This window comes from Osmerus eperlanus, chromosome 14 (assembly GCF_963692335.1).
Source record: "Osmerus eperlanus chromosome 14, fOsmEpe2.1, whole genome shotgun sequence".
Lineage (NCBI taxonomy): Eukaryota > Metazoa > Chordata > Actinopteri > Osmeriformes > Osmeridae > Osmerus > Osmerus eperlanus.
Window position 1 is genome coordinate 3,183,380 of NC_085031.1, and position 15,410 is coordinate 3,198,789.

The 15,410-nt window shown below is 42.4% G+C and overlaps 1 protein-coding gene across 1 annotated transcript; it reads right to left on the reverse strand.

The window, feature by feature from the left end:
* Window positions 1–10,126: 10,126 nt before the first annotated feature.
* zgc:63972 (protein CutA homolog) lies at window positions 10,127–15,182 on the reverse strand. The gene is made up of 6 exons (XM_062478644.1): window positions 14,853–15,182; window positions 14,121–14,263; window positions 12,648–12,707; window positions 11,127–11,172; window positions 10,817–10,866; window positions 10,127–10,719 (listed from the first exon to the last, which is right to left on the reverse strand). The coding sequence occupies exons 1-6, from the start codon at window positions 14,958–14,960 to the stop codon at window positions 10,617–10,619; spliced, it is 510 nt and encodes a 169-aa protein (XP_062334628.1). The 5' UTR covers window positions 14,961–15,182; the 3' UTR covers window positions 10,127–10,616.
* Between the last annotated feature and the right edge of the window lie 228 nt (window positions 15,183–15,410).

Sequence of the window (15,410 nt, forward strand, 5' to 3'; positions counted from 1 at the left end):
TGACCAACCTGCAGGATTTTACTACACTGTGGCGCGCGCGCTACTTTATGGGACCGCAGTGCGTGTGGTTGGCGCTCGGTTCAGTGGTTACGCCATAAAGGCTATGCGCGTGAAAGTTGGTTAAATCTCTCCGGTGATGGAAGCGGGATCCAGAATAATGATACGACTATTTTAAACTTCTTTAAAAACATGAATAGGCTAACTGGCACCACGCAGGCTAGAAGTTTCATTTCTGTGACAGCATTTTCAAAGCTGGCGTACACAGAGCAACGCTGTTTCGTGCACCTGTTGCCTCGTAGTGTGTTATATTTAGCATGTGTTACATGTCGGACAGTGTAGTGAGGACTTTTCCCCCACAGTAGTTAAAAGCCTTTTTTCACTTGTATTAGGCTACTAACCATCAGTGCTGTACCTGCTCCGTCGATTTCCGCCGAATGCACTGCCAGATTTTAGTTTCATGTAAAAAAACAAACAAACAGAGCAACCAACAATAGGCAATAACCAGCAGGATGTTGCCGCTGTGACAGCCAGAAGCTACAGAAAAGTTATTGACCACGCCACTGCTCCTGTTTCCTCTGTCTGATCATGTTATAGCCTATGTGGCCAGTGCGCGACTGTGTGGTGTCTCTTGAACGTGAACAAGCCTCAGAACAGACACATTTAGCCCTACTGGAAATGACGACCTTCATGGACTTGATGACAAGATGACAATCCTATTTACTGTTAGGCCTACCACCAGCAGGTTCCAAACCACTTCACATGGGCGTAGGCCTACTGTAGCCTACTTGTAAACCGTAGTAGACTATATGTACAGAATAATGCTGGAATGAAACCTAAATCGTTGTTGATTCATTATATCCAGGTCGCTAGACCCATTTTACTGGGGCACGCGCCCCAGTTTAAATCTGCTGTGCAGATTTTTTTTTTTTTGAGAATTTACTTTATTAGTCAGTGCATTCATTTGGATTCATTCCGGTAAAAGAAACACAGTATCCAAATCAACTCTTGTAAAATAAACGCAATTTAACCGGAAACACAAACTGATGCATGCCCGCAGAATTCCATATGCGCACACCCTTCGGTCCTTGCTTTTGAACAAATAGCAACTACAGCGCGCACACACGACTCCAGGTGTCGGAAAGCAAATCAGATTTGAGGTAGGCTAAGACAACATTACGAAACTAAAGAACGTTTCTAAATAATAGGCCAACCGATCATCTTATTTTGACCCAAACATAATAACATGAGTCCAACGTAGGCCTATTATATTAGCTCAAAAACAGTATTTGCGCTTAAGTTATTGCGAAAAGATTTTCGCCATCTCGCATTAATTGGGTGTGCTCAAGTCTTCGGCGAGAGCACAACCTTTGTTCTCTCACATTTATATTTATTGTGCATTCTCACTATTGTTTTCCTGTTTCTCTTTATTGTTGGAATGCTGCTTCAGCATTCCAAGTATTGTTCTTTGAATCTTTATTGTGAGAGTGCTGTTAAGCATTCTCACTATTGCTTTTCAACTTCTCAGTTCTTCCGCCGTTTTTTGGCCTTTAACTCGTTCTGCATACTTTAACCGATTCCTACAACTTTTGTATCAAAACGTTGAGCTCCTTCAGGAGATGATGGCTATGACTTTTGGTATTTCTCACTTTTATACTTTTTAAGACATTAAGGTTTTTGTGCAAATTATTCTCCCATTAAAAGTAATGGTAAATCCTTTCAAATAATTAAAAAGCTTCCTCCTCTTTCAAACGTAACTACTTCAGCTTACTTTCAGCTAGAGACACCATTCAACCTTTAAAATGTTCACAAGACATTCAGCTATTCCCAAATGATTCAGCTTTTTCAAATGTTCAGCCAATTTTGAATTATGACAGTTTGAAATACATTAAAATGTTTGCTCCTTCTTGATTTTTATGAATGAGCAGCAAGCAGAGTGTGCCACTCTGTTTGCTGCTCTTTTTCTGATATTCAACTAATTTGTCAAACAAATTCCTCTAACGTTCATATAGTTTAACTTACAGAAACAAGTTATACCTTAAAATGTAGGAAAAATTGTCCTCTTTCAGCCAATGTAACTACTAAAGAGCTCACATTTACAGATTTTCAGCTATGAGCCTTGAAGCGAGAGCAGCCTTTCAAATTCTCTCACTAACTTCAATGGAGAGGTGAGTAAAATCAGTCAGAGAAAGCAAGAAGGAACACGATTTTGAAACTGCCGATAGAGTCGTATTTCTGACCGCACAGACATATAAAGGACATCTCTGGTTTCGGCAGAGTCTTGGGTCTCGGAAAATATCCTTATATTTTGGATTGGACGTATAGTTTTGCGTCTAGGTCAACTTGTTTGAGGTGTGGATGCTAGGTAAATGTTCGTTTTTCTCTCTGCCTAGCTCGTTAGCTATCACAGCTGCACCATCACCGTGGCAACCAAACAAACAAGCACCAGGAAAGCAAAAGGAACACGTTTTTGAAACTGCAGGTAGAGTCGTATTTCTGACTGCACAGACATATAAAGAATATCTCTGGGTTCGGCAGAGTCTTGGGTCTCGGAAAATATCCTTATATTTTGGATTGGACGTACAGTTTTGCGTCTAGGTTATCTTGTTTGAGGTGTGGATTCTAGCTACATTTCTCTTATTCTCTGCCCTCAGCGCGTTAGCAATCATAGCTGCACCATCACCGTAACGATAGACACGCACCACTCACTCTCTCACACAGGTGATTGGTACGTTTACTTGACCATGAGAAACACGATTACTAGCAATTGTCGGTTTATGCCAATAATACGATTACTCCGTTTACATGTGTAATTAGTTATGCGATTACTCAATAAACGCGTCTACATGATTCTTTTTTATTAATCGTTGTATGCTCCACGGACAAAACTTGCACCATCATCCTTCTGCAACAAAGTGTCGCCGTGTCTTCCTGTATCGGCTCTACTGCTGTATGTTTCATTCCATCAACACATTGAATCCTACTAAGAAAGCCGAGTAAACGCACTCAATGGTAGGCTACATCTGCTACTGCTATTACTATCCCAACTATAATTTCAGCTGTTAAAACGATAATATTCTTGTTCCGACTAGCTAGCCTACTTCTTCTGTTTAACAGTTCAGCTTTCAGCTTCTCCCGCATTGTAGGCTATTTTAGCTCTTAGCTTTGTTAAGATGATGCAGATGATGCAGTTCAGCTTCCACACTGCCTCTTTTGTGTGACTCACACATTTTTGAAATTCATTTCAGCTTGCGGGTATTTTCTCATTTCTCACTTTTATACTTTTTAAAATATTAAGGTTTTTGTGCAAATTATTCTCCCTTTAAAAGTAATGGTAAATCCTTTCAAATCATTGTTGGAATGCTGCTCCAGCCCCTTTCAAAAATACCTTTCGGTTGCTTTGAAGCTTCAGCTTATAACTTTCTACTAAATTTTCACTATTTTCAGCTTTTTTAGCATGGTCAGCTATCCCCATTCAGGTTTTCAGCATTCTCACTGCTGTTTCGCAGGAACAGCCTTTTCTAGTTGTGAGAATGCTGTTAAGCATTCTCACTATTGCTTTTCAACTTCTCAGTTCTTCCGCCGTTTCTTGGCCTTTAACTCGTTCTGCATACTTTAACCGATTCCTACAACTTTTGTATCAAAACGTTCAGCTCCTTCAGGAGATGATGGCTATGACTTTTGGTATTTCTCACTTTTATACTTTTTAAGACATTAAGGTTTTTGTGCAAATTATTCTCCCATTAAAAGTAATGGTAAATCCTTTCAAATCATTAAAAAGCTTCCTCCTCTTTCAAACGTAACTACTTCAGCTTACTTTCAGCTAGAGACACCATTCAACCTTTAAAATGTTCACAAGACATTCAGCTATTCCCAAATGATTCAGCTTTTTCAAATGTTCAGCCAATTTTGAATTATGACAGTTTGAAATACATTAAAATGTTTGCAGAGTGTGCCAGAGTGGCACACTCTGCTTGCTGCTCTTTTTCTGATATTCAACTAATTTGTCAAACAAATTCCTCTAACGTTCATATAGTTTAACTTACAGAAACAAGTTATACCTTAAAATGTAGGAAAAATTGTCCTCTTTCAGCCAATGTAACTACTAAAGAGCTCACATTTACAGATTTTCAGCTATGAGCCTTGAAGCGAGAGCAGCCTTTCAAATTCTCTCACTAACTTCAATGGAGAGGTGAGTAAAATCAGTCAGAGAAAGCAAGAAGGAACAAGATTTTGAAACTGCCGATAGAGTCGTATTTCTGACCGCACAGACATATAAAGGGCATCTCTGGTTTCGGCAGAGTCTTGGGTCTCGGAAAATATCCTTATATTTTGGATTGGACGTATAGTTTTGCGTCTAGGTCAACTTGTTTGAGGTGTGGATGCTAGGTAAATGTTCGTTTTTCTCTCTGCCTAGCTCGTTAGCTATCACAGCTGCGCCATCACCGTGGCAACCAAACAAACAAGCACCAGGAAAGCAAAAGGAACACGTATTTGAAACTGCAGGTAGAGTCGTATTTCTGACTGCACAGATATATAAAGAATATCTCTGGTTTCGGCAGAGTCTTGGGTCTCGGAAAATATCCTTATATTTTGGATTGGACGTACAGTTTTGCGTCTAGGTTATCTTGTTTGAGGTGTGGATTCTAGCTACATTTCTCTTATTCTCTGCCCTCAGCGCATTAGCAATCATAGCTGCACCATCACCGTAACAACAGACACGCACCACTCAGTCTCTCACACAGGTGATTGGTACGTTTACTTGACCATGAGAAACACGATTACTAGCAATTGTCGGTTTATGCCAATAATACGATTACTCCGTTTACATGTGTAATTGGGTGTGCTCAAGCCTTCGGCGAGAGCACAACCTTTGTTCTCTCACATATATATTATTATTATTTTTATTTCTTTTTGCCCCCCTAAAACTCAGTCAATATTTGGCCTACATAGACAACGTAGGTGTCAAAAGTTTCGTCTTGGTAGCGATTGAGTTGCTTCTATTGGAATTTACGTTCCGTTGCATGGTTTAGGCTGAAGTGAAGTTTTTGTGGCGGAAAGTGAAGCTAACGGTGGCTAATTTGCTAGCCACAGTCACTGACGTTACTAACGTCACTACGTCACTAACGTCACGAAAACACGCGTGACTACCTTTGGCAGAACATTCGTTTCGCATCTGTTAACTTGGGGGATAGCTAGGCTAACTAGCTTTACTGCAAGGCAGCTGCAGAAACGCCACAAGCAAAGAGGCCAGGGTGATAACTATTTACTCATTTTACTTTGTGATATGACACACAATTGTGATGTTTAATGTGCAGTATAAGCTGATATTATTAAGGAAGTACATCTACTTTCGGAAACAGTAGTCTACTATTTCACTGAAGTATTAGCATCATGACATTAGCCTGTGTTGCCCGGGCAACACATTCTACAGTGGTCTATGATGTAGCGTTATCTGTTTTCAATCGTTAAAATAAACATTCCTCACATATACATTTTCGTTGTAGGATTTATTCTGACATTAGTAAACGATTTGTTGGTGAAATTACCATTACCTGTGGTTTCAAACCAGTGTAGCTCACTGCAACGCTGTAGCTTACGCGAGACACACGACAAAAACATCTAACTTACACAGCTGTTTAGGAAGTCAAACGGCGACAGAACATGTTTGGCACTCCCCTTACTTAAATCAAAAGTCTATCTAACTACTAACCTGAACTTCATTGCCACTGCCTAAACGTTGTCAATCTGTTCATGAAAATAATTAATTTCAGCTTAAACCGTACAACGGAACGTTAAATCCAATTCAACCAACGCAATCGCTACAGTACCAAGACGAACACAGCAGTAGTCTAGTACTGTACCGTAGTAGTACAATTTACCGGGGCAGCTTCTCCACACAGGGCTATATCGCATTTTGCGTTGTTACTGACAATGATCGCTACCAGTGAGCTTTTTATAAATGAGCGATTTTCCACTAAATAAATGTCAAGCTTATTTACGTTTTGGGGGCATATTTTCAGTTAGCAGATGGTACTGTTTGAATCGCGATTCCATCTTCTACTGCCGGGTAACGTCGTAGAATAATCTTCAAAGGGGGTTCTTTATTAATGAATGAATGCAATGAGTAGGCTAAATGCCTGAAAATATCATGAGAAGGGAAAAACTTAAAATGACGTTTAAGTCATAGAGATTAGGTAAATCTTTACACCGGTCTGCCAAATGTATTCGTTTTGATTCAACGATGAGGCTGCCTCTTGCAGGGGAAATGAGAAGACATCTATTTCATTCTACACTTCACTCGTATTTTGAGTTGTAAATGAGCAGCAAAAAAATGCTTTTAAATCTATGTAATCTTTATAAATAATAAGTATGCATTTTTATATAAAATATACAGAAATATCAGTTGTAAAAAAGGGCACCCTACAATTTCCCCAGAAATTGTACCCTCTCTAGTTATCGATGTCACTACTCTCTAGCCTGGCTCTGCCCTCCTACGTACTTCCGCTCAATTTTGATTTTGTTTCTGTACTAGGTCTGGCCATGAGGTACGTGAGTCAGATGTCTCCGGTTGATTTTCTACCGGCGAATCAGCGAACAGAGGGAGTGGCTGAGAACGATGACGTTGATGTTGTGCGCTAGTTTGTGTTGTAGTTCCGTAATGGCGGCGGAGAAAGATGCGAGCGAAGCCATTCGGTCCGTTGTGGCAACACTGCCGAATATCTATAAACTAAAGCCAGAGCAAGAACAAGTTTTGCTGAGTTTTGTTGGTGGCCATGATGTTGTGGCCCTCCTCCCCACGGGGTTCGGGAAAAGTTTGATTTTCCAGCTACGGCAGCTAGCTCTGTTACAGTAGTGGTGAAGGAGTTGGCTAAGGCGAACGCTAGCGATTGGTTATGGCAGATCAGAGTGGCTCTGGGCAGATCCAATAGTTTTAAACTTCAACAGAGTACCCGCCTACAAGGAAGTCAACGCTTGTCAATGGAGCGAGACCAGACTCTGTACAAATGAAATGTACGAGAGTCTGGTTAGGACCAGGCTACCTACTCCCTACCAAAGCTATCAAACTTACGTCTGAACTGTACGTATAATGAGTAGGGGCCTGTGCCCCAGAAGAGTTTTATGTCCAGCAACGCGCCTGATTCAGTGTAGGCTATATACAGTAAATATAGTATAGTATATACAGCAAGAGGTAGGCCAATAAATAGCCTACAACATTCAATAGAGGTGTTCAAAAGCAAGGCAGGATATGACATTGAGAAAGGACCCAATGGACCCTTGGAAGTGTGGACACTTAGGGATGTTGTTTTGGAAAGCACATATGAGAAACATGGACTATTTATTGGAACTTTAGCATGTTTCTCGCTAAAGCTGACTCCCATCTTATTGACTTGTTATCGATGTCACTCCAGGAGCACCATCCACTTACAGTACACAGCTACAGTCCTACAAAATATATGTTATCTTAATTTAATTTGAAATTAATTGTGATACCTAATATGGGGTTAAAAACAGACAAGGATTCTTAAAACATTTGTTGTGTTCAAAATAATTAGTTCTCAGTTTGTTTTGGGGGAACGAAACAGTACTCCGTAACATAGCAAAAATGGTTTATTGTTACTTGCTTATCTCACACCTTGCTTGTTCCCATGGACCATAATTCTCTACTGTTGGTTTGTCTTTATCCTTTTTTTATTACCATGCACAGTGGGGCCTGGCTGACGGCTGGGATTGTGTGTGTGTATGTGTGAGCCTATCAATATGGAAGCCTATTCTTAATTACCACACACCAAAAACGACACCTCGCAGAGAGTTTAATCACACAAAGTGAAAGAGAGAAACAGAGCCATATGTCACTCGTTTTAATCACTTGCGATGGCTTCAGATGATGGATCAGAAATGAATCTCAATAAGACAACAGCCGAGCTAAATAATTTTTGCGACTTTGCAAACCTTGTGGGATCTTACCACTTAATTAATCGAATGCAGAATCATACAAAAATTGAAAGTGTTCCTTTAATCTTTTTGATAGATCTATCAATATTATAGCTAGTCAGTTCCAAGAATGCAGGTGAAGTACAGTGAACAACGTGGTAAACATCCTGTAACAGGTGTATTGCCTGTGTGCTTCATAAACCATGTTTGTGTTTGGGTAGACTTAGAGTAGTGGTTGCCATTTAAAATCGTTTGGGGGGGGGGGGGGGGTTCACAAACCCTGATTCAACACATGAAGCATACAATTGTTTGAAGTTCTTATTAAACTTTTTGTGTCCACAGTTGATAGAATTTGGCTCCATAAGGCACTTGAAGGTACTAGTAGCCTAGCCATTTCCGCAGTAGGCCACATGACATGCAGACATACTCCTGCCATTTACGATTCACTTTGATTTGTGGGGAAAGAGGATGGCACAGGGAGGAAGGGGGTATGGTAAATTGCATTGGCACCTGCAAAAATGGTAATGCTGTAAAAATCTTGGGTTGCCACACTGAAGAGGCTGTTGGTCTGAGCAATAGTTCAGCCCTAAATGTATGTGAGATTTTGAAGGACTTGCAAAACTGTTATGAGAATAACTGGGGCTTTACAGTTGGCAAACATTTCATCAGACAAACCACAATACAGAAAGGATGGTCTGACTCCATGCCAGGACAGTGATGATAATAATCAGTTTGCTTCTGCCATTTCCGTCAATCTGCTCCACACTCATTCTTCAATACTGCACATTCAGCAGTACTCAACTTAATGACCCATTGACCCTAAAGCAAGGCCATGTTGATTATGGGATGTCACCTCCTACAGGAGATCCAATGTATAAGCCTCCTGGAAACATTGCTGACACACAGGCCATAGCGGTCGTTTGTAATGAAATGAATTCATGAATTTTATGTTGACAAGGACAAAAGCATTTTCTCTGTGTCATCTTCTCTGGTAAGAGAGACTGGGTATGGAGAGACTGCAATAAAAGTGATTATACACAAATCCCGTCACAATTTCTAGCTCATATTTACATTACAGGACATTCTCAATGACATAGACTAGACTATAATGCATTCCAACATTGACATCTAGTGGTGGGTTGTGGTTACTGTAGTATACGTTCACATATTCACATCGACTCAATCCAAGATACAGCACACCTCATAATTGACCATCCAGCGTGTCAGCAGTTTGTAATTCAGATCCCACACTTCTCTGTGACCATAACTCCTATAATCTCATCATATCCGATCCTATCATCTGAAAGAACAACATATCAACGCTGACGGGCGCACGCCGCTTGGTAAGGTGCTGCTTGCTTGCCTTGCTGACACCAGAGCGTGGGTTCTGGATGCTGGTGGCGGGAGCGTTTCCGGAATGAGTGCCTCACAAAGGAAATGCCGACATGGTAGAGCCTGCTGTTGTCCATGTGGAATTACTATAATCCTGCCGTCAAGGCCAGGGGCGCTAAGGAGGGGGGACGGGGGGGGCGTATGGTGTGTTTATAAGGGTGTGAGGAGTGAAAGGTACAGTTTGGTGTGTATGATGTGAGTGGGAGCAAACGTGTATGTTTGTGTGTGACCCTGTGAGAAGTGGTCGAAAAGTCGCACCTTTGAAAACTCCACGTTGAAACTTCCTTTGTCAGTTTGCAGACAGCAGGGTTTGAGAAAGTAAAAAAAAAAAAAAAAACATCTTGATGTTTTGATGCGTGTGCGTCATTTGGTTTGTAAGTCAGTTTATTTGGTGTGTGATGGGTTATATGGGGAAGGTATGTGTGATGTGTATGTGATGCATGAGTTTGTGTACTGTAAGTCTGTTGTAGAGCTCAGTAATCTCTAGTATGTCATGTAAACACTGCTGGGGCCTTGTGGCTAGCTTTAAGAGACTCTCTCAAGTCTCTCAACAGGCTACACTTTAAGCAGTCCAACTTGGGCAGTATAGGAACTAAACAGTCTGGGCTTTATTCTCTGATCTATATGGTGAAGGGGGAGAAGTGAGCACACAGCTTCCACTTGTGCTTTAAAGTCAGTTATAGGTAAGGAGAGATTCATAAACAGCATTGCTGTTTGCCGTTTCCAACAGACACACACACAAATAGACACACACAGCAAATCACGTTTTACATCATGGCAGAAACCACATATTCCCAAACTGTGATAGTAAAATAGTTATTTAATTCACGTTTTATAAATATACCTATATGTTATAAACTCCAAATATGCAAACATTTCATATCTGAAATAGGTAGCAGATATATTCTGAGAAATCGAATAAAATCACAGTATGCAAAAATGTTTTTATATACAGTATATATTTTTAAGACAATTAGCTGAGATTACTTTTCCGGAAATAAAGTTAATGAAACACAATGAAATCAACATACAAGTTAACTGCTTCCTGTTTCAGCATCTCCTTGTGGACAGTTCTTATACTAATCTGTAAGTCTAAACTTCAATGAGAACATTACGGGTCAAGGGTTGCCATGGAAACCACTTACAACAACACAGATCTCCACGACAACACATACTTGCAGGCAATGTTAACTTTGGCAGGTTTGGACGCTGTGCAAGCAACATATGACCCCACGGTAACGCCACTGGTCAAACAGCCACAGACAGACCAGTGGTATTGGTCAAATGAGCTGTCAATCATTGGGCATAGCTTCGTCCATCCACTTCAGGTAGGCCAGACTCCCACCATCCACAGGGAAACTCAGGATCTCTGGGATCTCATAGGGATGGACAGACCTACACACACATACGCACACACACACAGAAATGATCAAATGAGTTCACTCAATCATTTGGCTCCTATTGTATTGTGACATTAAGAAGACCCACTCACCTCACATATTCTGTCAGCTGCGGGATATTGGATGTTCTTGTCATCACCATCTATAACCCAGAACATTTCTTAGTACACTTCAACCAATCTCCTCAACCAGCTGGAACATTGAACACCCCTTACCAGCTAGAACATAGAACTTCATCACATTCCCACCATCAACTAGAAACCTAGTGTTCCATTCCATTCCCCGTAAAAAGCTGAACATAGAACATCCTTCACTACAATCAATCCCATTCCTTCAAGGTTAATAAAAAAAGTCGAAGTGTGAGAACCAGGAATTCCGACAAGAGCCATCTCAATAACTTACCATGAGTATCTCTGTAGCATCTTGAATATCGCCTTTCCAGTAATACCTATGACATGAGTTTTAAGATTAGCAGCATGTGGCTTACAAATAGCAAGTTCCCTAAAATAAGCCCATGGGACAGTATAGACACTATGTACGTACTATTGAATGCTATAAAGCTAGTTCCTCCCTACACCCAGGACAGGCCGAGTTAGTGTCTGTGACAGCCCCAGACACTTTTGATTGACAGCTAGCTGACGTCATCGTGGTTTCTCGGCCCAGATCCTCAGACAGGGCTGGGCCAGAACCGTGTCCAGGAAGCACAAAGCCTTGCGCTGGTTCTGCCTTGGTGGCTTGTGTAATAGTAGTACACCAGACGGTTACTTCAGGATTTAGGGTGTGAATGGTTCGAACTGACTGGATGGAACCGACTTGTTTACTGCGCAGACCCGAGGACGAATGAGAACTCAGAGTAAGACTTGCCGTTTCAGTCAGGCCTTTGTGGGTGTTGTGAAGTGTTCTGTTTGTGTAGCGGACGTGGAGCGAGGGTCACTGATGTTATCTGTTCTGCAAGCAGCCATCTAAACCGACATGATTTGGGGTTATGTGTCAGCAGGCCTGTAGGCTCTGTCATGCATGCAGGGTTACACACACAGTCCCAACAAGGGAAAAAGTCCTGCCTCTCTTTGTGTCTCTCTGGCTCTACTTCTGTAGCCTGGTCCTAACCAGACTCTCGTACATTTCATTTGTACAGAGAGTCTGGGCTCGCTCCATTGACAAGCGTTAACTTCCTCGAAGGCGGGTACTCTGTTGAAGTTTAAAACTATTGGATCTGCCCAGAGCCACTCTGGATCTGCCATAACCAATCGCGTTCGCCTTAGCCAACTCCTTTACGACTAGCGGAGCTAGCTGGAAAATCAAACGAACCCCGTGGGGATCAAAGATTGTTCTTGCTCTGGCTTTAACTTCTGGATATTCGGCAGCGTGACCACAACGGACCGAATGGCTTCGCTCGCATCTTTCTCCGCCGCCATTACGGAACGACAACACAAACTTGCGCACGACATCATCGTCATCGTTCTCAGCCACTCCCTCTGTTCGCTGATTGGACAGGTAGAAAATTTACCGGAGACATCTGACTTACGTACCTCATGCCCAGACCTAGTACAGAAGCAAAATCTAAATTGAGCGGAAGTACGTAGGAGGGCAGAGCCAGGCTACTCCTTCTCCCCTCTCTCTCTCTTTCCTCCTCTGCCCGAAGCAGCTTCTGGCCTGGCTAGCTCAGAACAGTTGTTTATATGCAGCTAGTTCACCATTACTCTGGTTGCCTGGGTAACGAGTTCTTAGTGTGTGTGTATGTGTGTGTGGGCATGCATGTATTTATGGCTAACTGTGTGTATGTGTGTGTACTTATGTGTTAATGCATAGCGGGCATGTTTATGGTCTGTCTGGTGTGAGTAGGAGTGAATGGTGTGTGTAACCTCTGTGGTGGATCGTTGGAGAGGCCACTATAGCTAGACAACAGAGTCATGATTCTCTTACATAGTGGAGGTCCTGGGTAGAATGTTGATGCTCGCTGCCATCCTCCTCTCCATGATAGCTCTGAGGGATAGGTGGGAGAGAGAGAGAGAGAGAGAGAGAGAGAGAGAGAGAGAGAGAGAGAGAGAGAGAGAGAGAGAGAGAGAGAGAGAGAGAGAGAGAGAGAGAGAGAGAGAGAGAGAGAGAGAGAGAGAGAGAGAGAGAGAGAGAGAGAGAGAGAGAGAGAGAGAGAGAGAGAGAGAGAGAGAGAGAGAGAGAGAGAGAGAGAGAAAGTGAGGTGAAATAAATAAATGTCAAACATTTTGAGGGACAAAGCGAGGAACCCGTGGAAGAGAGATGCAGGCGTTGGTAAGCAATTAAACACTCAACAGCCAGCAGCTGTCAACCAATTATAGCTGTAGCCCGCCATAGACCCTCTGCGGGGTTGGGTGATAGCTCTGAGGGATAGGTGGGAGAGAGAGAGAGAGAGAGAGAGAGAGAGAGAGAGAGAGAGAGAGAGAGAGAGAGAGAGAGAGAGAGAGAGAGAGAGAGAGAGAGAGAGAGAGAGAGAGAGAGAGAGAGAGAGAGAGAGAGAGAGAGAGAGAGAGAGAGAAAGTGAGGTGAAATAAATAAATGTCAAACATTTTGAGGGACAAAGCGAGGAACCCGTGGAAGAGAGATGCAGGCGTTGGTAAGCAATTAAACACTCAACAGCCAGCAGCTGTCAACCAATTATAGCTGTAGCCCGCCATAGACCCTCTGCGGGGTTGGGTGTGTGCACGCTGCGGCATTAGCAGGCGACGGGACATCCCAGCGTGCCGAGCTCAGTCACGCTCACAGCAGCTGAGCCGAGGGCACTTCCTGTCCCACACAATACTGCTCCAAGCTCGCAGGCGGCACATTTACATTTTGGCGAAGAACTGTGACTGTGAGTCAATGCTCCTCACTGTTCTTTCATACACTCTCCCTCTCTCTATCTTCCTCTCTCTTCCTCTCTCTTCCTCTCCTCTCCCTCTCTCACACACGGTAAACAGTTCATCTGCATGCAGCAAGAAGCCATTATAGTTAAAGGGAATGTCGTCCAATCACAGCTCTTGTTCTCTGGAGCGTAGCTTTGCAGACTTACCCTGGCCTACCCTTCTCCCAGCCAAACAAAACACTGCAGCTTTAGTCCTACTGGGTTTAGGGTGCATTACTCAGTCTCGGCTTATAATAATGTAGTAACCATAACATTGAATGGAGAAAATATACATAATATACAGTATAGATGACGTATATTTTTGTGATCATTTTTTTGGGGGTGTCTGCATTTATGGTGACAGTGAACATGTTGTGTTGTAAAGGGATTTCAAGTTGCTTAACGAAGCGGTTGTCAGTCTTTCATCGACAAAGTCATTAATAATCAGTAATTAGTCATGTGTTCATCATATGTAGTTAGTACACAATTTGTATTAGAACATCGTAAATTGTGAGTAGAGTATCGCTCTGAGCCGATACCTGCCAATGTCCTTGGCAGCCTGCTCGTTGGGACAGTTGACCAGGAGGATGGAGTGGTGGCCGGGTATGTAGCTTCCAGTGATGGCGGAATGGATGTGGACCCCCAGAGGTCTCAGCAGGGGGTACATGGACAAGACCACTACCTGGGAAAGGAGATTGGAGGTGCGGTGGGGTGGGAACAAAAACTCAATAGAAAGGAAGTACAAGGTCAGTACCATACTCATGGACTGATTACATTTATGTCCAATCCCCTGAGGTGAGGTCACTTCAGTGCATGTGAAAGGGAGTTTAATATAATCTCAGTATGTGTTTGTGTGTGTGACAGCCACTTTGGTGTCCTTGGGACTGAGAGTTATTTCTGTTTTATTATACCCCTGTGCTCTCATTTTGGAGGAAGAATGCATTGTCGAGGAATACTGTTCAATCTGTCCTCCTATTATTGTTTTGCTGTCACTACAAAATTAGTGTTTGGAAAGTGGGCCAATTCTTTATCCGCTCCGCTTTTCTGCGCAAGTCAACGGACGGCCGTCGGCTTGCGTTTAAACACATGCAATTTTAAATCCTCCGCCTGTCAGGAACTCGGAGGACACAAAAGATGTCTGCACATATTTGTAGTCACCAGCAGCAAATTGCATATCATGCCTGGTCGCTTTTCATAGCGTCCACCATCAATTTTATTTGTCAACAAACTCATGTGCCAGACACGAACGTAGATATCTCCAACCAACTTACCAGACAAATAACAAAAAGTCCTGAGCGAAGTACACTTTGGAAAACAGACTCCTTGTGACACCGCGGGCAAAACCAGTCCGTTTTGTTGCTACTTCCAGCCAAAGTCATACCGAATATAGTCTAGTTACTGGAACTGGCACTCTGTCCCAAAACCTCTCCGCCCAGACAGAGAGTGGTCTGGATAGAATATATAGTCCACAAACGGATGAACATTAAGCACAACAACCTTAAAAATAACATAATACTTGCTTTGATTTCAACTATTACATTTCTTTACTTTTTTATTTCCGAAGCGTAAACTTATCTTACTGTGCAAGTGCAGACTGTGACAGGTAGCTCGGACGGTCAGCAGCGATCCCTACACCGACGGCTATTCCATTGGATGGATGACACTTCCTGACACAGTGTCCAATCAGACAACATATTTCACAGGCGGGTCTAAACTCGGGCTGGTCATAAGCAGCTTTGTTGTCTATTATCCTAAAGTGCTTCTAGTGAGGTGTGCCGAGGTCATAGCGGTTTAGTTGCCAAATAATCAGATAACATAATGAAAAACAT